General features: G+C 48.1%; 1 protein-coding gene across 2 annotated transcripts in view; it reads left to right on the top strand.

Moving 5' to 3' along the window:
- Positions 1–27347, top strand: part of LOC129205062 (b(0,+)-type amino acid transporter 1-like) — a 37752-nt gene that overhangs the window by 3807 nt on the left and 6598 nt on the right. The window contains exons 3-6 of one of the 2 annotated variants that reach the window (XR_008576588.1): positions 1502–1631; positions 4190–4314; positions 4753–4840; positions 6633–7618. Coding sequence is in view for 1 of the 2 variants with exons in the window: in XM_054822075.1 (XP_054678050.1) it covers positions 1502–1631; positions 4190–4314; positions 4753–4840; positions 6633–6866 (577 nt within the window). In the remaining variant the exon portion in view is untranslated. Of the gene's footprint in view, positions 1–1501; positions 1632–4189; positions 4315–4752; positions 4841–6632; positions 11321–27347 lie in introns of those variants that run through there. The other variant, XM_054822075.1, reaches the window with a different exon arrangement.

The raw sequence follows: 27347 nt of genomic DNA, 5'->3' as shown, positions 1-27347 counted from the left end.
GCACTCAAAAGCCTGGAGGACAGGTAGATAGCCACAGGCTGAGGAGGGTGTAATGGCTGTGGTTCAGAGCAGAGGTGCAGCTACTCAGGCCATGAAGGAAGGATGGGAGGAATATAAAGAAGCCAGAGGAGGACATATAACATTTAAATGCATTTATTCTCCATATAAAAAGAAAACTGCCGGAAAGAAACATTGTTTGGTGGTGAGAGGTACAGCCACAAAAGGAGCTCGTGAAATTCTCCTCAGTGTTTCTTTGACGGCAGTAATTTTACAGCAACTGCAGATCTCAGTTTGCTTGTGAGAAGTTACTCTCGGTAGCCCGTGTAGTTCATTTTCAGGGTCCAAACAGCAAAGCACCAATCTCATAAATGTGAAATACACAATTGCTAAAGATTTTATTAACAACTTTTTGATATATGTTGTTTTTCCTTGAGATCTTTGTGGTTATGGAGTCACACGGTCATAGGAGATGTCCAGATTCCAGCATTTTGGTAAAGGGAAAAATATTGCAAGTAGCTTAATAACTTGAAGCCTGAAGGACTATAAACCAGATATTAAGCTTCTAAACTACAAATTATAAATTATTGTGGTAGATAAGCTCCTGCCATGATTTTGAAAAGCCCAACTCTTGATTTTTGAATATTTGGGTTAGGGGATACTAAAAAAAAGTACATAAGGCTTAAAGCTGTACAATTCAGATGGAAATACAAAGTGTTCTAAAAAACTTTTGAATTTTGGATTTTTGCCAATTAGACGAACAGTGTGTTTATTTGTGTATGTGTGTGTCTACATGTATGTGATAATTACCTCAAACACCAGCATTTATTACTCAACTAATATTCTTCATGCTTCCAGAAGACAAGCTTCACTTTTAGGTGAGAAGATTATCATATCTTCCAAATATTTACCTCAAACTCTCTTTGTAACCCTGCTACTTCTTCTGTTATGGAGAAGGCAAACCATACATGTCTCAACATGTTGTAGAACCAAACTTCTTCAATTCAAACAATTGCTTTGGCTTAAGCCCAATTCAGAGAGTAGCAGAAATACGGGCATATGGGATTAAAGGGTTACATTCTTATGCGTGTTGGGGAAGAGGTTTTAATGCAGGATATTTCTTCAGGTCAGCTGGGAACAATTTTTCTGCGGTTTCCAAGCTAATATTGTTGGCTGCAATAGCAATATCTCCAGGATTCGCACCACAGCATCTGTACACAAAAAAGGAGGGTTTGCCTGTTGTGACAGCTTTATACATCATTGCAGTGTAGATGGATGTATATATATATACACCAGGCAGGAGGAAAAGCTGCCTTTCCCATACAAGACAAAGTTACTAGCGACTAAACATTATGGGAACTGGGAGGAGGCTTTAAATCATTAGAAAAGCTTTGGAAAAAATTTCAGTGAGAATAATGGAGGGAAGAAACCTGTCTGGTTCTACAATGAGTATTTGATACATCTGCGAGCCGGATGTCATGCTGTGAACTCTTTCCCACCTCAGGGACAAAGTCCTGGGCAGTTGGGCATGGCTCATCTCCCTGTCGGTGGCACTGTCTACGTTTGGTTCGTCGAACGGCACGTTCTTTAGCGGCGGCCGCGTGTGCTACATTGCTGCAAGGGAAGGCCATATGGTAAGGATGAAAAAAGGGGATCTGGCTTGCTTAGGGCAACTTTACCTTCTTGTGACACTAAAGCAGAGAGGAAAACACCGTGTCTGTTCAGCTGGTAGAGTGATAGCTCTTCAGTGGTTTGTTTCTTGCTCAAACACTTTCTTCCCCATCTTTTTCAAATGTAATGTATATGTTGTCTCATGACCCTCTGCTTCAGCCACAGTTTCAGAAAGATACATAGTTACATCTAGACTGAATTTTAAGAACAGCTTTGAAATGAACAATTGAAATAATGCTGTATTGGAGCCTCTGGCACAGGCTCTGGGGTGACCTAGCCAAGATACCTGCCAGGGAGGGGGTGCCTGGCTGTGCTGGCGTGTTGTAAGGCACCCTTGCTCGCACTGCGAAGGTAGCCCAGCGCTGCAAGCTGCCTTTGCAGGCAATACTGACTACGCAAGCTCGTCTCAGGGGTGTTCCAGACTTCCCATGGGGTAGTACAGTTCAGATATAGTGTAGGATAACTCTGCTCTTCAAGCTTCATAGCAATTGCAAGGTGACACTGAGCTTTACATCTACCCTGTCTGGGGTTTTTATCAAAGAATCATAGAATCACAGAATGGTTTGGGTTGGAAGGGACCTTAAAGATCATCTAGTTCCAACCCCCCTGCCATGGGCAGGGACACCCTCCATTAGACCAGGTTGCCCAAAGCCCCATCCAGCCTGGCCTTGAACACTGCCAGGGATGGGGCATCCACAGCTTCTCTGGGCAACCTGTGCCAGAGCCTCGCTGCCCTCACATTAAAGAATTTCTTCCTTATATCTAATCTAACTCTACCCTCCTTCATCTTAAACCCATTACCCCTTGTGCTATCACTCCATGCCCTCATAAACAGTCCCTCTCCAGCTTTCTTGTAGGCCCCTTTAGGTACTGGAAGGCTGCTATAAGGTCTCCCTGGAGCCTTCTTTTCTCCAGGCTGAACAACCCCAACTCTCTCAGCCTGTCCTCACAGGAGAGGTGCTCCAGCCCTCTGATCAACTTTGTGGCCCTCCTCTGGACTTGCTCTAACAGCTCCATGTCCTTCTTGTACTGGGGCCCCCAGAGCTGGACGCAGTACTGCAGGCGGGGTCTCAGAGTAGTTTTGTTAGGTGGATTGTTTTTGTTAGGTGGGGCCAAATCTGGTAGCCCAACGGAGGTCAGGCTGCTGAAGGTCCATGCTGCCTGGTTCAGCTGGTAAGTTGAGCATGTATTCCCAATAGGCACACACAAACAAACAAGTGGACAATATATATATACACCCCCCCCCCATACATACAGACGCACTCAGCGCTCACACAAACACCAGCACAAATAGCACCAAGGGCCTCATCTTGTTCCCCTCTCTGGATGATCAGGGTCTGTTAGTGGGAAATATATGCATAAACATATGTACAATATGGGTCCCTCCAGCAGCTGGGCTCATTCAGTCTGCCCAGTAGCTGCCCCTGGATCCCAGTCTCCCCAGTTGCTGGTACCTGGGCATACAAGCCCCCATGGCCGCTGCCCCACTCCAGCTCCTGGTACAGACCCCCTCACCCACTGACACACACCCCCACACCTACCCACCCTTCTCCCTCTCAGTGCTTCAGCAGAGCTGCATTTGTCCTCCTCTGTTTTGAGCAGGCATGTTGTGTTGCTCATGGACCTATCTGCTGCTTTGGTCCTTCCTCCCCACACCATCTGGCATTTCTGCTCTCAGTTGCAGAGGATACCACTCTGCACCAGCTCCACTCCTTGTCCACAGGACGGAAGCTTTTATGTAGATGGATGCCCAGGTGCCAGGCTGGTGGAGATGACTGGGTTGGTGGTTACTGGTTTTGGTGGTTACCGGTTCCATGTCTTCTCTTAGTGATGACAATGTCTGCTGTATCATGGCAAGCTCTGTGCTGAGCTGTTCACAGATGGTCTGAATTTGACCATACCAGATTAGGTATGAACACTTACACATTTTCCCAGACACAGCTCTAGCAGAAGTCCTTGCGTGATATTTTGGTTGGAAAAAAAAAAAAAAGAAAAAAAACCCAAACCTTTCTAGTTAAACTTTCCCAATGAACGAAGCAACAAAAAGGCTAGCAATTCTCTCCGTGTTCTGGAACAAATCCTGGTTTGCTTTGTGGTTGGTTGCATAAATGTTTCAGGAGTAGTCCTCATCTCATTTTCCAGTCAGCCTGAGAGAAGTCAAGTCCCAGAGAGACGTGACAGAGGGCAGAAGAGTGGGACCATGCACAAGGTCCTGATGATGATGAGGAAAGCTCTGGTGTGGCTCAGCCTTAGTCTGTCACACTGGTAGTTTGAAAACCTCATCTTGTCTGCCTAAGCTGAGCACATATGGTACGAAATCAGTGAGACACAATAAAAATATCCTTGAGGGGGGTTTCCATGTTTACACTCCTCAGAGCCGAACTGCTTTTATATTATGATGCTTATTTGATGATTACGGGTGGCTCTGGCTGCGGGCAGAGCTCCCACCAGCAGCTGAGGGGGTGAGTAAGGATCTCCGAGTACGTGATATGACGGGATATTGTTTTGCTTTGGCTTTCAGCCAGACATTCTGTCTATGGCTCATGTGCGATGCCTCACGCCCTCCCCTGCTCTGCTGTTTACATCTGCTATGTCTTTAATAATGATAATATCAGGAAGCTTCACCAGTATCGTGAACTTTTTCAGGTATGTATGTGTAACGTTTCTGTTTGCATCCCCTGTGGTCTTGGGTTTTGACATTGTTTTAGAATTTTTTTTTTTTTTTTTTTTTTTGAGCCTGGGCTATTGCTTTCTAACCAATATTGTGGTGGGGAGGGGGGAAGGAAGAAAAGAAAGAGCTTAGGAACCAGCATCTTTGCAATGCATGAATGCTTCTGTCATTATATACTTAATTGGATGTGATTCATCCTCATATTGAAATGAAGCTGTAATATTCAGATCTTTCTAAAGTTCTCATCATTTGTGTTGGAAAGGAAATAAATAGAAGAACCTCTAAATTTATATCAATATTCTCTTTAATTGGACATATGAACATCTGGGATCTGGAAGGCAGGACTGACATTCCTGGATGATCTCACCCCAAATTTCACGCTGTCTTTTTTTTTTCTTTTTTTTATCTTCCAGTTTTATAGCATGGTTTTTCTATGGCATGACTATTTCTGGTCTCCTGTATTTAAAAATCAAGAAACCAGAATTGCCAAGATCTTACAAGGTGAAGTAATAACATAAAACCCTCAAACCCTTTTCCTTTATTGCCTAAATGACTAAAAGAGCATTATGAGAAAACGAAGAGTGCTGGGGATGGTTGCTTGCAGATTTAGTGTGGTTGTTCTTCCTATTTTAGTTTCACGTTTTGCCTCAGCAAAGTCAACGAGGGGCAAGATAGTGTGAATATACAGGCATAAATGAAGGTTGAATTCTCTGTCTTGATAAGTTGATAACGCACTGCCCCCTCACTATGGAAAATATATCTGCCATATCCTCTTTTTTTGTTCGAGATTGAAGAGGAAAATGAAGGATGATTCTGATCAACAGTGCATTTGCCTGTTCATGCTCTCAGAGCTCAGTCGCACTCCTCAGAGGGTAGCCCAGGTGTAAGAGCCTTGCAGAGGACAGAAATCTCAGCCAGAATGGCCCAAGTCCTTTGAGATGTCCAGGGGATGCGTTCATTCCCCACAAAACAGCTAAATTTGAAGGAAATCAGGAGTTACCTGTTCTTTCCCATGGACCCATGAGCGAGCTGAGCTGCAGTGCTTCCTCAGCGACTGAGGGAAATATTTTTACCAAAAAAATCCTAGGAACAGGGGGGTCATGAGAGCGTGAATGCAGAATAGTGACTTTTCCCTGAGACAAGCTGAATGAACATCTTGGTTTTCATGGAGTTCCTTCAGGAGATAGATGACAGGCTGATACTGCCAGGCTGTGCGAAGCAGTATCGAGTGTCCTATGGGGCTTAGCATGAAGGAGAAGAGCAGTGCTCTATTAAGTCTTCCAGTCACTGGCTTCTGTGGCTCTGTCCTGAAATTAGGGTGCTGGATGAGGACGTTCACCCAGCTTGTTGGTTGAATACATTTTAAGGAAAAGTTCTGTTTCTGCAATAGTGTTTCATACACTGTATAAAACTCCTGCAGTCCTCCAGCCTAGTCCCATGAGGATGTCAGCCTGCTGCAGCCTTTGGCTTGATGGCCTAACTCTTTCCTTAACTAGAAGCAGCTCATATCTGAAGGTTCCAGGTCAACTGACAATGTACGGCTGATGTCCTGCAGAATCTGTATGCGTGTTGCAGGTTTATATTTAAGGGTAAGATTGCGTTAGAACACAGTGGGGAGGGAGCAGAGCGGAGCATCCCACTAAGGCAGATGAAGCCAATGGCAGGTCTTCTCCATGCACAGGTAACGATGAACAACATTTCCTTTGGTTTATATCAGTGCCTTTGTGTTGCACAAAAGGCACAAAAGTAAAAATTGGAAAATCCCAGCTAAAACATACAGGTTTTCATCTTGTTGTGAAATCATTTTGTCTTCTGCATTCACTAGCCTTTGAGGGAAGTTGCCTTCAAATTTAAATGCTTTATGACCAGACCTATAGAAATAGCCTCTGAGGTTGCCTGTCCACCTATCTGTCAACACATGAATAAATGTTTTTGCCCAAGTGTGTTAAGGTTCAGTTATGTGAATTGTGCACGTTGCTGTTTGTTTTGCCTATAGCTCAGCTTTTGGATGCAAGGTAGTAGGGAGAGCAAGAACAGAGCTGACACTAAAACCAGCAGTTTGCATCTTCAGGGGTTAGGGTGTGTGGTAGTGACGTAGCTCTTGCAGGGACGTTCAACCATGAAGTGGGGGTGGGCTGGGAAACAGGATGTCTGGAGTAATTTGGATTTCTGGGTAATACCTCAGGCTTCAGCAGGGTTTAATCTAAAACCCTTCCGCACAAATTCAGGGCTGTCCAGACCCACAGTGGCCCAGGATTACATGAATCTTTATGCTGATCTTTTGCTTTCGCAGGTCCCAATTATCATCCCTATAATTGTGCTGATAGCGGCTGTGTACCTGGTGTTAGCTCCCATCATCGATCAACCACAATTTGAGATCCTCTACATTGTCCTGTTCATTTTCAGTGGTGTCATTCTTTATTTCCCACTGGTTCGCTTCAAGTGCCACCCTCGCTTTTTACAGAGAGTCACTTTACATCTCCAGTTGTTCCTGGAAGTTGCTCCAACCACCAGGGATGCAAACTGAGATAACGTTCTCCTGGTGTACGGCTGCCTGCCCCTCATGGTTTATCCCAGCACCGTGGTTTTCAAGGCTCAGAAAATATTTTTCTGTAAGGGAGAATGAGTAGAATGAAAGTGTCACTAAAATGTCTAGCTGAGAGGGACTAGAGCCATGACTCCTCACATTTCCTTAAAATCTGAGGGGCATGTTTTTCTCATTTTCAGCTCCGTCTTGGCAGATTACATACAGATTCCAAAAGAATATGTGCTTTTGAATTTTCCATCCCAAGAAGAGCTGTTCGTTAAAATCTTAGCTCTTATATTTCGGGGCAACAGGCAACAAAAGACTGACAATGAAATATTATTCCTCTAGCAGGCTGTGACCCCAAGCCATTCCTGGCAATGCCTTTAATTATTTCCACCTAGTTCTGCCCACTGACTACCACTGTGACCACAGAGCTTCTCAAATAAATAAAGCACGGGCACACCATGTTCACAACAAAAAACCCCCTTTTCCACTGAGGTATTCACTCTGGGAGCATGTCTTTACCTTGCTCCTTCCAGTCCCAGGTGCACAATCACAACAGCCCTTTCTCTCAGTACATGGTTCCACCACATTTCAGCCCAAATCATCCTACATATCCCATAGAAAAACCTCTGATGTGAGATGAGAAGTGCTTTAAAGCTCTGTTAGTTTACTTAGTTGAGAATGCCCTAGTCATCTGGGATCCATCCATTCGTGGTGAGGACACAGGCAACATCACTTAAGTACCAAATGTCACCCAATACTCTTCCTGTAATTCATAGAATGATAGAATGGTTTGGGTTGGAAGTGACCTTAGTTCCACTCCCCCTGCCATGGGCGGGGACACCCTCCACTAGACCAGGGTGCCCAAAGCCCCATCCAACCTGGCCTTGAACACTTCCAGGGATGGGGCATCCACAGCTTCTCTGGGCAACCTGTTCCAGTGCCTCATCACTGTCATCATAAAAAATTTCTTCCTTATATCTAGTCTCAATCAACCCTCCTTCAGCTTAAACCCATTACCCCTTGTGCTATCACTCCCTGCCCTTGTAAACAGTCCCTCTCCAGCTTTCCTGTAGGCCCCTTCAGGTACTGGAAGGCTGCTCTAAGGTCTCCCTGGAGCCTTCTCTTCTCCAGGCTGAACAACCCCAACTCTCTCAGCCTGTCTTCATAGGAGAGGTGCGCCAGCCTTCTGATCATTCCCCCAAAGACAAATAATTTCTTTTGTGACAAAGTGAGGAAAAAAAATCTACAGCATATATGCCAGCACGATACTCTCATTGTGAATTAAAGAAACCACATACTGGGCTGCATTAGAAGTGTGGCCAGCAGATCAAGGAAATACTTTGTCACTTTGGACTCAACACTGGTGAGGACACACCTGAAATACTGCGTTCAGAATCAGGCCCTGCTGTTCAAGAGGGATTTGTGAAGAAAACAGAGCCAGGCTCTTTTTGGTAGTGGCAACTAGGGGAAACAGCCACAAGTTGTGGCTTGAGATGTTCAGGATGGACTTCAGGAAAATTTCTTCACCATGAGGGCAGGGCAACCTTGGAGCAGTGTGCAGGAAGGTGGTGAGATCTCAGTTCTCGTTTATTTTCCCCTCAGCCATTTCCAACAATTTCCATGATTCTAAAGGCACAGCATAAAAAAGTCATGGGCTGTGCTCGCACTGTGTTGGGTTTGCGTGGCAAGGTTTTGGTAGTGGGGGGGCTGCAGAGGTGGCTTCTGCGAGAAGCTGCTAGAAGCTTCCCATGTGTCTGACAGAGCCAATGCCAGCCGGCTCCAAGACAGACCTGCCGCTAGCCAAGGCCAAGCCCCTCAGCACCTCTGTGATAACATATTTAAGAAGAAGAAAAACAGTTAGAGAGAACTTTTGCAGCCAGAGAGAGGAGTGAGAAGATGTGAGAAACTTTGCAGACACCAAGGTCGGTGCAGAAGGAGGGGCAGGAGGTGCTCCAGGTGCCGGAGCAGAGATCCCCCTGCAACCCGTGGTGAAGGCCATGGTGAAGCAGGCTGTCCCCCTGCAGCCCATGGAGGAAGGATGAGAGGGTGTAGAGATTCCACCTGCAGCCCGTGGAGGACCCCACGCCGGAGCAGGTGGAGGCACCTGAAGGAGGCTGTGACCCCATGGGAAGCCTGCACTGGAGCAAGCTCCTGGCAGGACCTGTGGACCCATGGAGAGAGGAGCCTACGCCAGGGCAGGTTTGCTGGCAGGACTTGTGACCCCGTGGGGGACCCACGCTGGAGCAGTCTGTTCCTGAAGGTCTGCACCCCATGGAAGAGACCCATGCTGGAGCAGTTGGTGAAGAACTGTAGCCCGTGGGAAGGACTCATGTTGGAGAAGTTCATGAAGGATTGTCTCCTGTGAGAGGGACCCCATGTTGGAGCAGGGGAACGATGAGAGGAGTCCTCCCCGTGAGGATGAAGAAGCGGCAGAAACACCGTGAGATGAACTGACCGTAACCCCCATTCCCCGTCCCCCTGTGCTGCTGAGGGGGGGCAGAGGTTGAAGCTGGGAGTGAAGTCAAGCCAGGGAAGATGGGAGGGCTGGGGGAGGTTTTTTAAGATTTGATTTTATTTCTCATTGCTCTACTCGGTTTTCCTTGGTAATAAATTAGATGAATTTCCTCTCTAAGTTCAGTCTGTTTTGCTCGTGATGGTAATTAGTGAGTGATCTCTCCCTGTCCTTATCTCAACCCACAAGCGTTTCGTTATACCTTTTCTCCCCTGTCTAGTGAATGAGGGGAGTGACAGAGTGGCTCTGGTGGGCACCCAGGGTCAACCACCACAGTCACTCACCCACCCCTAACACACTGCAGTCACTGTTGTTTCCCATTACCCTGAGGGTCAACCCTTTTTCTCTTGTTCTAGGGGAAAGAGAGACTTTATATGCTGTTTTCTTTCCATTTCTCCAGACTGTTCCTGGATGGGACCTGTCCTGTCACAGGCTAAAAAGGTCTAGGTGTTAGTCCCTAAAATGTCTTGTTGTGTCTCAAAGTACCAAATGTTACTCAGGTCAACTTTCTGTTAGCATTTCTTCTGCAGATCTGTATCTAACACTGCGTTCCTGGAACAGGGTCAGATGATCCTCCAGGCCTCCTCCAGCCTATGTCAGAGCTGTGCATCTGATTACAATCTCACTCTGCAATGCCACCCCTTCTGTTCTTCTGAGTGGTGATACCCGCAGCTACAGAGATGCAACAACAGTCTTTTTTTCCAAGTGTTAGGTATGATAATGGGATCAGCCAGTTGCTGCTCATCTTCTAAATCCTTAGCTTAAACAGTGTTTAGGAGGATTTCCTTCCACTGCTTTGTACTAGAGTTGTCAAAAAAGGTCAATGAAGGAATGCTTTTCCCTCCTGAGTCCTATGACAATGCAAAATTCTTGGGATGCCACCTTCTCTTGCCTCCCTGTATACCCTGAAAAAGAGTGTGTGCTTAAAGGACTGATGAACTCAGGAGCTCTAGGTTAACTTCCCACCACTGCCCTAGGCTCTTCATCTGATGTCAGGCAAGCTTCTTAAAGGAGCTGCATCTCAGATACTTATCTAATACTGAGGATATTATATTTCTGATTATAAGTTTTTGGAAGCAATCTCTGTTTCCTACACATATTTATAGAGCCTACCACATGGGAGGCACTGTGCTTTTTTGAAGATCTACAGTCCATATCCAAAAAACTGGGAATTTAAAGGCTTATTTAAAGATTAAACATGCACAAAATTTGTGGCCTTAGCCATTTATCCTTGCGTACCTAAGTACAATCAGGGTTTGTATTGTCTGCACATAATTCTTGTGGAACAGGAGTTACTGCCACTGTTTGATATTATGGATGTAGTATACTACGGATGATGAGAAGATGAAAGGATTAAGTGGCTTGATCAAAGTCACACAGGAAATGTGTGGAAAATGTGACTGTTTCTCCCAAGGTCCAGTCAAACATTTTGTGTAGCCCATCCCTTCTCTTTGGGCACCTGTGACATATGAACGATAACAATGAACACAAAAAGACTTAACAGTTTGGATAAGTACCCTTTATATGTTGTTGGTTTGTGTATGGATATAGGAGAGCTGAAAAGCTGAAAGTATCATATTTTGAACCAATCTAATTTTCTATAGATATTATTGTAACAAGATGTTCTTTTCATTTATGTTGCCTAGGGTTTGCAAGCACAGGTGTTTATAATGCCAAAACAAGACACTGAAAGCTCAGAGAATAGCAAGATAATTATGATAAAATGGACATTAAAATGAAGTGAGTTGATGTGGTTGTTTCTGTTTTTCATCCAAGAAAAACAATTCCATAGAAATTTTACTGCATGAACATAATCAGCATCAAGATCATCTCTCCTTGGATGGAAGGTTTAACTACATGCGTGGGTGCTTATATGTGCGTACATTCATTTTTCAAAATGATTGCTTATCTATTTCAACCCCAGCATATGCAAATGAGAATCTCTCTTTCCTTCATCAGACATTTGCAGTAGAAGTGTCAGGAAGAGGCAGCGTGTCCTTACCATTCATTACTACAGCACAATGACAACTGTGATGTCAGGCAGAGCTCTATAGCTGCCGTTGCGTGTACAGGTCATACTGTAGGATCATGTTGGTCCTGTCTGTCTCTGAAGCTCCAGGTCCCTGTGACCTGTGCTTAGCCCCTTCCTTCATGGGCTTAGAGGAAAACTGGACTATCATCAGCACTGCCCTCAAGGTAATCGTAAGATCTATACTTCACCTCCAGACCCTGTGTCTGAATCCCATGCTTCAGCTGGCAACCTGCAACCACCAGCCAGGACTTTTACCTGGGTGCATAAAGCTGAATGTATTCTGGGTCTTTTCCTGACATCCTCAGAAGCATCAGAGATGGGCTACACCTGGGGACAGTCAAGGATGGCCCAGTGTGTGAGAGGGTACACAAAATCCTCCTTTTGTGATTTTCTGATAAGCCTTGTTCACATGCCCAAGTTCAAGTGATTGTCATCGTTTGTGGTTGAGGAGAAATTTCCCCTTGCGTGAGACACAACAGAATCCATAATGATTTTAGTTTTCCTCTGTTGCAGAAACATGGTTCACCTGCTTGGATTGGCTGGGTTTATCTTATCAGTTCACTTGCAATGCAGAGGGTTTGGTGTTCAGTCTCTTCTGCTCCTTCCTGGGACATAGGGAGCAATCAAGGCCTCACTGGAGCCTGTCAGGAGTGCTAACTTGCTGTCCAGGTCATCACGCTGAGGGGATTATAGAGCTTCCGTTTTCAGAGATGAAATAAATACAGCCAACGCTGGGAATCATAGATCATTAAACTGTGGAGCTGACCTCTGGAGGTCTCTAGTCCAACTCCCTGCTTGGAGCAGGAGTATTCCCCACACTAGATTAGGTCACCTGTCACTGTCTCGCCATGTCTTGGAAAGCACCAAGGATGGTGCACTGCCCTCCTGATAAAGAAATTTTCCTAAAGTCCAGTCTGAAACTCTCAAGGCGCAGCTTGTGCTTTGGTACTGCCAAAGAGGTTGACTTCATCGTTTTTGTAACTCTTCTTCATGGAGTTGTAGGTTGCTATTAGATTGCCTCTTATCCCTTTTGCCAGCCTCAACAAGCCCAACTCCCTCAGCTTCTTCATATAGGTGACAGGCTCTAGGCCTCTAACCATCTTGGGAGGTCTCTGCTGGACCCTCCTCAATTCCTCTGCTTCCCTTTTGAACTTGGGAGAGGTCAAAAAACTGGATGCAACATTCCAAGTGTGGCCCTCACAGGTGTTGATTCTACAGGGACACTGACATCGTTTGATCTGCTGACCGTACTTCTCCTAACGCAGGCCACTATGTGTAACGCTGGCTCCTTTCAGCCAGTCAGTTCCCTGCCTGTACTGATGCAGGAGGTTATTCCACCCCAGATGCAGGACTCGTGCTTCTCATTGCTGAAGGATGCATCTGCTTCAACTTTCTCCAGGTGCCTCTGGATCAAAGCTCCACCATTTGGCATGTCGGCTGCTCCCCCTAATTTAGTACCACCTGCAAATTTGCTGAGAGCACATTCTGTCACATCCTCCAGGTTGCCCATGAAGGTATTGAACAACATTAGCCCCAGGTTCAACTCTTGTGGTCTCATTACCAGCTGCTGACTAGATGTCAAGACCCTAATGTAGCCTTTGCTTCCTCCATAAGGTACACACTTGTAAGAGCTTCAGCTGACTCAGTGGAAGGCAATGGCAAACCCTTATTTTATACAGTTGGTGCTAGTATTAGAAACTTTGGATAAACTCTGATAAATCTCCCCATCAGGATGACTCAGTCTAGCAGTTTAGAGGGATCTATATCTTGCATTTATCATTTATTGACTACTTAGTTGAATATCATCAGGGTCTTTGTGTATGTGACTCATTCCTCATGGGGGAATGATTTTTTGCTAAAAAAGGATGCAGACCCAGGGTCATACCATAAACGGATGGTCTTACGTTTGTGAACTAGCAGTGAGACTAACGGGTAGTGAAATAGTCCATCTGTTTTTAGAATCGAGCTACCATGTCAAGTTTTTCCTCGGAGGCAGTGAACTCTATGGCTTGAGTGTCTGGCAGATGAATGACCATCTTTTTCTTCTAAAGGTTGGTCACTAGTTCTTACTGTTTAATTTCACGGACTATGCCCTGGTTTTCATACAGTGAGATGACAGGCAATGGGGGAGCTGAGAAAAGGGAAAATGAGAAGTTGTTTGGAAGACAATTTCTACATGTGCAGGTCTTGGCTTGTATGCTCGAATTACCTACATAAAATCCAGACATGGACAACACCTAAGCAGCAGAGACACATGCCCAGAAGTTCAGAAATGCCAGAATAAAGGTTATTGGTTTAGCAGTGATTCCTTTTCTTTCTGTTTGTGTGTTCTGGGCCTGTTCTTTAGCCCATAATCTACTTTTTCCATGGCACATCTGTGTCATTAATGGACAAAGTAGAGCAAAAGCTCAGTATTTTGCCTTTTCCTGTTACTTAGTCTGTGGTTGCCATACTTCATTGATAGGGCACGATTCCTCTGAAGAGATGGCTCCAGAAGGAACCCACATTTTCAGCAGAAGGTATAAGCCGTGGCAGAAGGGGCATCACCGCAGCCCCGTTGCTCCTGGTCCCTGAATTAGGGATTCAGACCTGCCCCAGGGATCTCTTGGACTACTGGTCCTGCTGTCGTCCTCCCTTTGCCATGGCCTTACTCCAGGGCTCTGCACGCTCAGCTTTCCACTCGCATCCCACCCTGTTTAAAAGGAGGCTAATGAGACTTAAGCCTGGTTGGGCTGTTGTGAAGCTTAGTTCCTTTGTGTTTGTAAATAAAAGGAAATCATCTTACTGAAGAGGAAGCAGGAGGGTCAAATGATGCCGAAAATGCTTCTTTCTCCCTAGGCCAAGCAATCCCTTTTACCTATAATCTATATTAAGCGTGTGGAGCCTGCAGAAAATACACACTGTTTCATTCTGGTTGAAGGGCCATTCCCATAAGTCATACCCAGCTGAGCCACCACTTTGGTGTCCTTGGATGGATGACAGTCCATCAGGGCCATGTGGGCAGCGGAGGGACCTTGCAAGCAGGAGCCATGTCTCATGAACAGCAAGACAGTGCAGCGACCTTGGCTGTGAAGAATGCATTTGAACATGCCCAGGTGCTGCTGCAAAATGTCCCAAGGATCGAGGTCCCTGGGATCCCAATGCCTGCAGAGAGGCAGAGAGCTGTGCCCCTTGGAGTCAGCTGAAAAGTTTGGATTTGGAAAAAGTTTGGGATTCTGCTGGGAGTTCATGTCAGGCTCCCCATGTACCAGGCACAAGCATGACTGTGGGTGAGGAAGCATAAGGTGGCTTTTCATCCCCTTGGTGCTGCCTGAATGCCAAACCACTGTGGGGGCAGAAATGGTCCTTAAAAATCCCCCGTAGCCTTCAACAGCTTCCCAATGGGTTGTCTCACCCTGCTCTCCCCCAGCACCAAGGCTTCCTGCTCCTCCTGCCCTGAGGGCTGCGCTCCCAACCTGCCCAGCAACCCCCTGCCTGGTTTTCCACTCCCACTTAGTTTACTTTGTGCAAAAAATACCATTCCTCAGATTTGCAATGCAAAGGACCGCCCCAGGCAACACCAAAACACTTTTCCCAGGAGACCTGCAGGTGGGCTAGGGGCAGGGGTCTGGCGGTTGGGGATACCCCGGTACAGGTGAGGCTGGCAGGGAGGGAGGTGGGCAGGGTGGGCATTGCACAGCCTTGGGCTGAAACCTCAGCTCAAACCCCGGCTTCCTTAGCTCAGACACGCGTGCGTGCACGTCCCCCGTGCTGTTGTCCCCAAGGCGTGGGTGAGGATCCCACTGCCCGCAGGGGCTGTAGGCGCTGAGGGCGTCAGTCTGACAGCTCCAGGCCGCGGAGATGATTTTGCGGAGGAAACAGGTGCCGGCAGATGGCGGTGGCAGCCGTCTGATGGAGAGCTCGGCAGCATCGGCCTCTCCCCTGCGCCTGCGGCAGAGTGAAGCAGGACAAACAGCAAAGCTGCGCTCGGGTGCGTGAGATCGATCAGCTTTGGTCGTGGGCAGAGGGAGAGGGGGGATCCTGTGGCTGCAAGCGACATGGGGAGAAGGAACAAGTCCTGCCCTCCTCAGCAGTGGCCTCCCGGTCCCTGCACCCGTCTCCCCCTGCGGCTGTACCCCAGGCACCCGCCATCGAGCACCCGCCATCGAGCACCCACCATCGAGCACCTGCCAGAGCCGCCGGTGAGCAGCATCGAGGAGACTTCTCTTGGGCTGCAACTGTTGCCCTGCAGCAACCTCTCCCTGTCCCAGGACAGGGCATTCTCCTAAGGGCCACTGCTTTTTTGCTTAAAGCAGTAGTGGTTAGAAAGGAAGACAGCTTATCAGGCTTAAATCAGCATGAGTCCTTATGAAGTCAGGCAGATTCGTGAAAACTGAATTATTCATGGTGTATTCGAAACGTAACCATTCCCCTGCCATGTTGGAAATCCAGATGAAATGCTTTCCTGCTGGAGCTGGATACCCCCAGAGGTGCTTTTGTAATGCACTTTAAAAACCCGTCTCTTTGTCTTGTCTGGAGATCAAAGCCATTTGGGAAGCAGGAGCGGCCTCCTGGAGCACAAGGGACCCTGCCCAGCCCAGCTCAGGGCTTGCTGGAAACCCGCAGGGTAAAACTCAGGACTCAAGTTGTGTAACTGAGCACAAAGTGAATCTGACTTTTTCATTTCACTGTCCAAGGTGAGTGCAAACAGATAAACACATGAGATAATGGCAAAAGGTCAATGAGATGTAAATGTAGCTCGGTGCTTCGGTGGAAGAAAGTTAGCATTTATTATGGGTTCATCCGTAACAGAGAAGCTGCAGCTATGAATTAGGACCTGCATTTTGCTAGGTGCTGTACATGTGCAGAAGCCCCCTCAAAAATGAAACCTTTTGCCAGAGACCATCTCAGCATAACTGCACCACACAATGCCTGAACTGTGCAGAAGAAACACACTTGTGTTTCCAGTGGATGCAGTTTATGTCCTGGAGCCCCAATTACTGTGCAATTCAATGTGCTTTGGATCACAAATGCACAGTGTGACCCATGGAAATGCTTTGTGGGACAGTATTTCTTCCAGGAACATTTTCTTAGAAGAGGTGGGACTGGCAAACAAACTCAGTTTTCCCTTTCCAGCATTCCCTCAGGTAGGACAGCCAGGGAGCGCACTCCTCCAGAGGCAGAAGAAAAACAGAGTTATCAGTCCTCCAGCTGGGCTTGTCCACAAGGTTGTATCTCCTTCCCCTGTCTCTCCTGTAGGGAATATCTGGATCCATATTCATGACATGTCAGCAACCACAGAGATGTCTTGTATTGATATATACCTTCAAGCAGAAATGGAGAGACATAACTCATATCATAAAGCTTATCATACATGTAAAACCAACATACCTGCTTTCTTTTTTAAGAGGACATACAAAAGAAAGTGCAAAAAGGGCAAAAACTTTGGCTGTGCTCTGAAAATGTGCCAGGTAGATGTAGTAAGCCAGCCATGAGAGGCATTAGCTATAGCTAATTAATTTGCTAAAAGCACTTTGAATATTAGCAGGTTACTTCGACCTGGTAATGACACTGTTTCTTTGTTACTACTCCGAGCAGTGAATCCTCCAGGATTACAATGCATTACCTGGCTTTTCTCAAGCCACTGCCCTGGTACCCACAGTGCCCCCAGAACACTGAGCATCCTTTCCACGGGAAGATCCACTTCGTGCAGGACACTATCCCAGCATTTTGTGTGGGTGGCTTTGGCTCGGACTTGGGTTCTGTCTTGAGGTTTGTTGAAAAAAAAACACGGGGATTTTGCCCAGTGGTGAATGCATGGCCTAAAGAAACCATCAGCAGAAGGGAGAAATGAGAACAGAGCAGGGAGGTGAACCTGGATGGCTTTTTGGAGTCACTGGGATAGACAGACCAAGGGATGGAAGAGCCAGGAGTTTGTCAGAGCAGGGACAATTCCACAGCCTACTCCATCACCTGGGGAAGGCTCAGTTTTGGAGCTACCAAACAGAAGGAGAAAAAAGGATTTGGTGAAAACCAAGGTGAAGGAGTGGAGGAAAGGGGGAAGATTAACTCAGTGTACAAATTAGATGTATTCTGCATCTGCATGTTATGTACCAATGAAAACTCAGACATTTTCCCACCTAGCATTGTGGTTTTTAGCATGCTTGGCTAGCAGTAGCTACAGATGGCACTTGAGATTGGAGCCCCTCTGTGAAGTCCCTGCTACAGGCGACGTGATGAGAGTTACTCTTCAAAGTGCCTGCAGTCCCCAGAGTGACAAGACAGGGAGCAGACTGTCCTGGACCGGGCCTGGAGTGATCTGTTGGGTCAGGGGTGGAAATCTCACTTCTTCTCTCCACTGTGACACTGAAGAGGTCCCCTGGCGAGGTCCAGGTGGGCGTCTTGGCCCCTACTCTCCCCCCAGCCCTATAGCCCTGTGTTTGCTCCTGAGCTCCCCAGGTGGACGGTGGAGTCTGCTGGGGCTGGGTGCTGAGTGTGGGGCCGTGCTTAGGTGACCAGAGCTGCTCTGTTACTTCTCAGCAGGATGTCCCTGTCCCTCGAGTGCTCCCTGTGCCCCTGCAGAGCCACACAGAGCCCTGCGCTTGGCACTGCAATGGGCCCCACGTACGCGCAGTTAGCACTTTGTGGTAGGTTGACCCTGACTGGAGGCCAGGTGCCCACCAGAGCCGCTCTCTCACTCCCCTCATTCACCAAACAGGGGAGAAAAGGTATAACGAAATGCTTGTGGGTCGAGATAAGGACAGGGAGAGATCACTCACTAATTGTTGTCACGAGCAAAACAGACTGAACTTAGAGAGGGAATTCATCTAATTTATTACTAGGCAAAACTGAGTAGAGCAATGAGAAATAAAATCAAATCTTAAAACACCTCCCCCCACCCCTCCCATCTTCCCAGGCTCAACTTCACTCCTGGCTTCAACCTTCCCCCCTTCAGCGGCACAGGGGGACGGGGAATGGGGGTTACGGTCAGTTCATCTCACGGTGTTTCTGCCGCTTCTTCCTCCTCAGGGGGAGGACTCCTCTCATCGTTCCCCTGCTCCAGCATGGAGTCCCTCTCATGGGGTGCAGACCTTCAGGAACAGACTGCTCCAGCGTGGGTCCCCCACGGGGTCACAAGTCCTGCCAGCAAACCTGCCCTGGCATGGGCTCCTCTCTCCATGGGTCCACAAGTCTGGCCAGGAGCTTGCTCCAGCATGGGCTTCCCACGGGGTCACAGCCTCCTTCAGGTGCCTCCACCTGCTCTGGCGTGGGGTCCTCCACGGGCTGCAGGTGGAATCTCTACACCCCCTCATCCTTCCTCCATGGGCTGCAGGGGGACAGCCTGCTTCACCATGGCCTTCACCACGGGCTGCAGGGGGATCTCTGCTCCAGCGCCTGGAGCACCTCCTGTCCCTCCTTCTGCACCGACCTTGGTGTCTGCAGAGTTTCTTACATCTTCTCACTCCTCTCTCCGGCTGCAAAAGCTCTCTCTCTCTAAGTGTTTTTCTCCTTCTTAAATATGTTATCACAGAGGCGCTGATGGGCTTGGCCTTGGCCAGCAGCAGGTCCGTCTTAGAGCCGGCTGGCATTGGCTCTGTCAGACACATGGGAAGCTTCTAGCAGCTTCTCGCAGAAGCCACCCCTGTAGCCCCCCCCGCTACCAAAACCTTGCCACGCAAACCCAACACACACTTCTCCGCTGAGCAGCGGGAACGCCACTCGTCCCTTGGTTTCCTGCAGGAGCCTGACCTGAAGGTTTGTGCTGTCCTCTCTGCCGCCCGGTCTGGGGGCATAGGGCAGGAACAGGCACAGCCACCAATAATGCAACAAAAACAAACCTAATATCAAACCTGCATCATTTTAATCACAAAGCCTTAAAACCACCCCTCTGCTGCAGCAGTGCCATTTCGGGGGCAGACGTGGCCAAACTGCCCCTCACTTACTGCTGGGCTTTTCCCGAAGGCCAGTGCAGCTCCCTCTGAGGGACACACAGGTCTCTCTGAACTCTTTCCCCAAGTGAGCGTATTGGGTTTGCATAGCAAGGTTTTGGTATCGGGGGGGCTACAGGGGTGGCTTCTGCGAGAAGCTGCTAGAAGCTACCCCTAGATCCGATAGAGCCAATGCCAGCCGGCTCCAAGACGGACCCGCCCCTGGTCAAGGCCGAGCCCCTCAGTGACAGTCGTAGCACCTCTGGGATAATGTATTTAAGAAGGAAAAACAAAAAACTAGCAGGAGCTTTTGCAGCCAGAGAGAGGAGTGAGAAGATGTAAGAAACTCTGCAGACACCAAGGTCAGTGCAGAAGGAGGGGCAGGAGGTGCTCCAGGCACTGGAGCAGAGATCCCCCTGCAGCCCATGGTGAAGACCATGGTGAGGCAGGCTGTCCCCCTGCAGTCCCTGGAGGAAGGATGAGGGGGTGTAGAGATTCCACCTGTAGCCCGTGGAGGACCCCACGCCGGAGCAGGTGGAGGCACCTGAAGGAGGCTGTGACCCTGTGGGAAGCCTGCGCTGGAGCAGGCTCCTGGCAGGACCTGTGGCCCCATGGAGGGAGGAGCCCATGCTGGAGCAGGTTTGCTGGCAGGACTTGTGACCCCGTGGGGGACCCACGCTGGAGCAGTTTGCTCCTGAAGGTCTGCACCCTGTGGAAGGGACCCACGCTGGAGCAGTTGGTGAAGAACTGCAGCCCATGGGGAGGACTCACGCTGGACAAGTTCGTGGAGGATTGTCTCCTGTGAGAGGGACCCAATGCTGGAGCAGCGGAAGAATGTGAGGAGTCCTCCCCCTGAGGAGGAAGGAGTGGCAGAAACAATGTGTGATGGACTGACCATAACCCCCATTCCCCATCCCCCTGTGCCTCTGCGGGGGGAGTAGGCAGAAACTGGGAGTGCAGTCAAGCCTGGGAAGAAGGGAGGGGTGGGGGGAGGTGTTTTAAGATTTGGTTTTGTTTCTCATTGCTCTACTCTGGTTTGCTTGATAATAAATTAGATTATTTTTTTTCTAAGTTTAGTCTGTTTTGCCTGTGACGGTAATTGGTGAGTGATGTCTCCCTGTCCTTATCTCGACCCACAAGCCTCTCATTATACTTTTTTCTGCCCTGTCTAGTTAAGGAGGGACAGTGATAGAGCGGCTCTGGTGGGCACCTGGCCTCCAGCCCGGGTCAACCCACCACAGTGAGTTTCAGCCCCTGGTCCCATCCCAGACTTCAGTCTATGAAAATGCAGCCAGCTCCAGCTCCCTGTCCCTCACAGGCTGGGTGGGTTGCGGCGAGCTTTCGAACAGTCTGATGCATCGCCAGAGACGGCGGAGAGCAAATGGGATCCAGATGTGTCCTCCAGCATGAGGCTTTTCTTTTGGAAGGAATTTTCCCAGATCTTTCCCCCAGTTTTGCTGTCAGGGTTTCTCTCACGTCGTACAGCCGCCTGGCTCCCCTCCAGCTCCCAGCCATCAGCATCGGCTTCCCAGGGAGAGAAGGTATAGCCAAAATACTGCCTGCTCCCCTCCATTGCTGCAGCCTGCTGCCTGCCCATCCCCTACTCCCAGGGAGCGGAGGGCAGATCCTCTTGGGTACCCTGAGCTGCCCCGGGCCCCCACGAGCCCCGCACCCCATTTCAGAAAGCCAGCTGTATCCTGGGCTGCATCAAAAACATGATCAGCAGGTCGAGGGAGGGGATTCTGCCCCTCTGCTCTGCTCTGGTGAGACCCCACCTGGAGTACTGCGTCCAGCTCTGGGGTCCTCTCCTCGTTTTGGCTGAGATAGACTTAATTTTCTTTCTAGTAGCCAGTATAGTGCTGTGTTTGGATTCAGTATGAGAATAATGTTGATAATTGTCATCATCATCATCACCATCATCTTCCTTTGTTATCCTATTAAACTGTCTTTATCTCAACCCATGATTTTTTTTGTCCATTCTCCTCCCCATCTCCTTGGTGGAGAGGGGTGAACGAACGGCTGCGTGGCACTCAGTTATCAGCTGGGGTAAACCGTGACAAATCCTCAGCACAGGAAAGACGTGGGCCTGTTGGAGTGGGTCCAGAGGGCCACAAAAATGATCAGATGGATGGAACACTTCTCCTGTGAGAAAAGGCTGAGAGAGTTGGGGTTGTTCAGCCTGGAGAAGAGAAGGCTCTGGGGAGACCTTACTGTGGCCTTTCAATACTTAAAGGGGCCTTATAAGAAAGATGGAGACAGACTTTTTGGTTGGGCCTGTTGCAATAGGACAAGGGGTAATGGTTTTAAACTAAAAGAGAGTAGATTCAGACTAGATATAAGGAATAAATTTTTTACAATGAGGGTGGCGAGGCACTGGAACAGGTAGCCTGGAGAGGTGGTAGATGCCCCATCCCTGGAAACATTCAAGGTCAGGCTGGATGGGGCTTTGAGCAACCTGATGTAGTTGGAGATGTCCGGGCTCATTGCAGGGGGGTTGGAACTAGATGACCTTTAAAGGTCCCATCCAACCCAAACCATTCTATGATTCTGTGATTCTTCCTTGGGAGCCCCCAGCATACAGCCTGCCTGTTATGAAGACAACAGAACAATGAAGTCCTTCTGTATTGACCTGAAATGATGCTTTGAAGCACATAGAGAGTGGAGAGTAGAGCCAAGGATTGAGCCTGGACTCCTTACACCCTACCCACCCTGCCCCAGAAATGATGAAACATTTATTGATTGCAATGAAGTACTGCTGCACTGAGCGTGCTATGGACAAAGTCCACATGGCTCAGCATTTCAAATCTTTTGCCTCAATATTTTTCCAACTACCAAAATGTATTTTTTTTTCTCCCAGGCAGACATTTGGCAGCAAAGTTAAATGAACCCTAAGGGCTGTTAAAACTTAGATGCATCTTTGGGAGCCCAGTGATGCATGAAAAAGAGCTCTGTCTTTACAAATTCCTAAAAGCACATATGATGACTGCATCTTGCTTTTCCATTGAGACTTCCAGACATCTTCCAGCAGGATCACTGGTTGGGTTGCAAGCAACCTAATATCAGCACTGTGTCATCTTGTCTGTTTATTTGGTGAATTCAGATTTTCATACATTAGTGCAATAGAGAAATTCAGCTGAGATTTGACTTGGGGAAAAAAATATGCCTGGGAGTCTGAGGCTGAGGAATTTAAATCAAACTCTCTTTCAATAAATGCAACCCTTTAAGAGAGTCTTGATTGTCTATTTGAATATTTCAATTTAAAATGCTACTTAGAAAGAGTAAATAAAATATGCTTCAGTTCTGTAAATTAAATTTATCCTCAAAGGTCATTGAGAGATACCCGTAGGGTGAATTTGCCCTACATCTCATTTCTGCCCTGGGGTGTTTTCATAGCAGTCTGAGTCATCCAAAGCTCCTAAGCTGAATTAATTTCTGAATCTCATAGTTGATATCCCGCAGACAAAGCCATGTCTGTGATTCAGAAAAGCACTGATTAATACCGAGCGGGAGTAAGCCAGGCACTGCCGTTTGCTCCTGCCCATTTGCCCCCAGCTCGCTGGAGGCAGCCTGGCTTTCTGCAGGTCCTGTGCGCTGGGGGAAGGCACGCACCCGGCAGATGGGATGGGGAAGCCGCATGTGTTGGTGTGAGGGTCCTTTCCCCATCCCAGCAGCAGCAACTCTCGAACACATCTCCAGGAGTTCTACCACAGCTATGTCCCCAGTAAGCCCGGCCAGCGCTCCTTTGCTCATGCTACAGCGTGTCACCAGCTTCATCCCTCCCTGGGGTTTGGTTCCAGCCTCTTCAGCCTGTCCTGGCCCTGCAGGGAAGGTCTTCCCATAGCTTTTGGCTTTTGTCTGCTGGAGAAGCACTGAGCTCCACTAGGAGGGAGGAGACCCTGCCTTGCTGGGAACGCCTCATACCAGGGACTCACATAGCAGCAAGAGATGGTCCGTAGCCAGCGAGCTCTGCCATGGGATTTCTCACACCCTCCACATGCTGGTGAGGTGTTGAGGAGCTGCACTCACCAGTGGTGATGCCTCAGGCAGCTGGATTTTTTCAACATTTTTGACTCCTCTGCTTTTCCTCTGAGCGTTCAGCCGCTTTTCGGGCACCACGCAGAGGCACTGCCACCGTCCATGGAGCAGAAGTCTTGGTGGGGATGTGGCAGCGTCCCTGGAAAGCTCTGAATTCGCAGTCCCCTGATCCTCCTGCAACTTCAGATGGGCTTGGAAGTGTTTGATCTGCAAGGAGAGGTGCAAGCCCGGCTGTGCCAGGGCTGTGCAGCCACTGAGCGGGTCCCTGTGCAGCTGCCCATGGCAGGGCCTTCTGCTGGGCAGCAGGGTGGTTCTCCTGCTGTACTTTGGTACGTAGGCAGATGGTGCCATCAAGATGATTAACAGCACTGAACCCAGTTTGCCAAGAGACTATTGATTTTCCAGAAGGGTCACAAATTTTCTCCTTATGTACCAGCACTGAGCCTGAAGTAATCTGCTATATAGCAGGAAGGAAATCAGTTTTCAGCGTGATTTAGGGAAGGCTGTGTTGCATCCAGACATGTACCAATATGATCTTTCTTGACTGAAGTTACATACTGCCTTAATAATTAATTTGAGATAAATAACGTTTATGTTTAACACTAATTTGTAGCTGAGTTAGGGCAGCAGACTGAGTGCCAGGATCAGGTCCTGTGCTGGGTGGACGGCTTCCCGATGAGTCATGGTGAGTAAGAACTGACCCTGGGCTCTTCCTCTCCCCGGGGGTCTTTGAGATTGGGTGTATGACTGCGTAGAGCAGCGACAGTGGCGCTGGCACTGTATTAACCTCTTTTCTTGACAGATTGAGAATCCGGGAAGATCTCCGGTTAGCAGATTTTACCAGACACGATGGTTCCCTCTTGTCTTAAAGCATGTGGGTTGTGGCCAGACAGCAGCAAGGGACCTCAGGAGACTCTGCCACTGCCAGGAGCTCCCCGCCGTCCTCTGGGGTGGTTCAGCCCCTTGTGTTGGGCTCTGTACAACCATGTAACAAAAAGATGGTGCTGAGTTTGCAATCTCATCTCTTGATCCATATGGCTATCGTCACAGAAGTGTGTCAAAAAAGCCTGATGCATGTTACCATGAGACTTTTCCTTATCTGTCTAATTATAAAGCCAAGTCTGTCTTGTGATGGGAATCCAGCTGTCTGGGTAGTAGCAGAGGAAAATAGCGAGTTTGGTTTCGAGACATTGGATGCTGCTCATTCCTGAGCCCTCAGCTTTCCCTCTGCGGCCCCTGCTCGAGGCTGAAGCGTTGGCTCAGCAAAGGGGAGCATGGCGATGCTCTGACAATCGCAGCAAGGGCTGACCAAGTCCTGTGGGCCTTCAGCTCCAGTGGCTGGGGAAGAAGCCAGTGTGCCCTTCCCAACGAGACTGGGATGAAGAGAAGTAAAAGTCTGAGCTGCCCCCATCATATTTCAGAGCACCATCATCTGTTGGCACTTTACTCCTAATGCAGCATATACCGTGTTTACATTAGGTCACTGGAAATGTACATGGACCCATTCATTGTTTTTAATAGCAAAGAAGTGCTTTAGTACTACATTAATTTAAATTTACCTTCCTGCAGAAAACTGGTGGACAGGGAGCCTTCCAAAAGATGCATTTTTATTAGCGCTCTCTTATACATTTGACCGCTGATAAATATTTATTTAGACTCACCCTGCCAAAGCCCTTAAACACAGCCACATTTCATCTCCTTCCAGGGGTAAGTGGTGGCAAACAGTGGTCAACGATGGGCAGAGCCTGCGGGCCAGGCAGCAGCGGGCAAACCTAACAGTGTCTTCCCATGGTGGCTGGGGAGTGTGACTAAAGCCTCACAACACAAACATGAAGGAGCTCAGAGGCAGGGTGGGAGGGAGGAAGCATCTTGAGATTGCACAGCACTTACTACGGGATGTTAGGGGAAACCAAGGGTGGGGAAAGGGGGGGATCTGGGTGGTTTGAGGAGGAACAAACATGGGAAAACAGAGTGATAAGGGGATAAAAGGGATCAGTAGCATGTAAAGAGTTGGCTGGTTGTATGCCTGCCTGGCCATGCCCTGTGCCTGGTCAGCAGGGCCTGTCTTCTCATCAAACTCCATTTCGGATGCTTTTCCTGGGTGAGGGACTCTCTACTCTGTGTGCACGTGTGTTTGAGGGTCTAGGTGAATCACTGGTGAATGTCAAGCCAGACTAGTTGGTGAGTAGGATAAGAGGCTTTGGGAGCCAGGTACTGAAGTAGCTGTAAGCCTGGGCTGGATGCTGGAGGCACCAGAGGTCTGTGCATTGGCTACTGGAGGGACCTGCAGCTCCTGGCCAGCTCTGGGGAGATCGTGGGGTCTGGAAGTCAACTGAGAGACCTGTTTGTGTGTGTTTGTTGCAAGAACCAACTGGAGATGAGAGGATCCAGGGGCCAGCTACTGTGTAGACTGAGTGTCTCGGGCCAGTGGCTAGAGGGATCTACGTTGTATATATGTCTCTATAAGTGTAATATATGTATATTCCATTAATGGGCTTTCATCCTGGTCAGCCAGAGAGACAAACAAGATGAGACCTTCGGTACTCTGTGTGAGTGTAGAGTGTTTGTGTGTTGCTGGCCATGTATATATGTAGGTATGTGTTGAAGAAGTGTGTTTGTGCTCATGTGCTTGCTGGGAATACACACTCAGCCCCACTGCCAGCTGGACCTGGGGGCAGGGAGCTGCAGCAGCCTCACCTCTACTGGGCTGCTGGATTCGGTGGCCTGTAACAATGACCTCTTCACTTGGGCTAGCAGTTGGGTTTGAGCCAAAGACAGCCTCTGCAAAGGCGATCCTGCTCCTGAGTAAAAGGACTGAAAGGGAGAAGATTGCTTTTTTTACGGCCTTCAAGCTTGCAAACTGCCTCTCAACCAAAGTGGATGATGACAGGCAGGTAAATCCCCTGCTCCCAGCACCTAGGCACATCCACCTGGTGACACGGCTTGATTCAGACACACCTGAGCTGACAAAGTCACTCCAAATGGCATGGTACTGCTCAGAAACCAGTCATCGGTGTGATTCATGAATCGGATGTTCCTCTACCAGTCTATCTGCTAAAGAGGCACAGCCCAAGGGGTGTGCTGAGACAAGTCCCCCCAAAAGCTGTCTCACCCTGACACAGGAGGTAGCTAGCATAAAGCATGTATTTGAGGATTGAGCAGACTGAAATGTGAACGCATCAGCAGTGTGGAGTTAGTTTAAATGATGGACATGTCCACCAGCAGAGATGAAGCTGAACAAGGAGGCTTTCGAGGCCTTAGGGACACCTAAAATTTAGTTTTGGCAAATTAAGTTTCAGTCCTTCTGCTTTTTCATATGCTACTCTGAGCAGCTGTGGAGGAATACCATGATCCAGCCCCTTATTTCCATCAAAACATAATAACAAATCACAGGCTCTTGTATCAGCTTGTCATTCTCCGAGTGATTGCAGAGATACACTCTAAGCTGATGAATTATTTAAAACAGATGCAGTACGTTTCAGAAAATTAATTTGATTAAGTGGTAAGATATTATGAAGAAAACTGAGACAAAAGCCTAGGAGAATTTATTTTCCTGAAATATAGCATGCTTCCTGTCTGATTATAATTTTGAGCAAACAGACGAATTAGTAGGTAGATTGATAGATTGTCCATAGGAAGACATTTACGCAGGGAACTAATACAAAATGGAGAATGGTCTTGCTAAGCAAGACATATTACCCGCTCTCCACTCCATTCCTGAAACGGGCAATGAAAAGGAAGACATGGGGCTTTTTTTTTGGTTTCAAACTTCTCTTCTTTCCAAAGCCTGTACTGTGTGCTGTGCAGGTAGGTTTTTGCTAAAGTGCTACTGAAATGTCACTTTGTAGATGTTACTGAAGCTTACAGGTTCTGCCTAAATGTCTGTACAAAACACATTCTGGATTGCCACAGCTTTCATGGCTTATCACAGTATGTAGAGCTTTAAAGGGAGATGTCATGTCCTTTATCAGATGAGGTCTGGAAGAGAA

The sequence above is a fragment of the Grus americana genome, chromosome 3 (genome assembly GCF_028858705.1).
Source record: "Grus americana isolate bGruAme1 chromosome 3, bGruAme1.mat, whole genome shotgun sequence".
Taxonomy (NCBI): domain Eukaryota; kingdom Metazoa; phylum Chordata; class Aves; order Gruiformes; family Gruidae; genus Grus; species Grus americana.
Note: the sequence above shows the minus strand (reverse complement) of the source record. Positions and strands in the feature narration are given on the sequence as shown.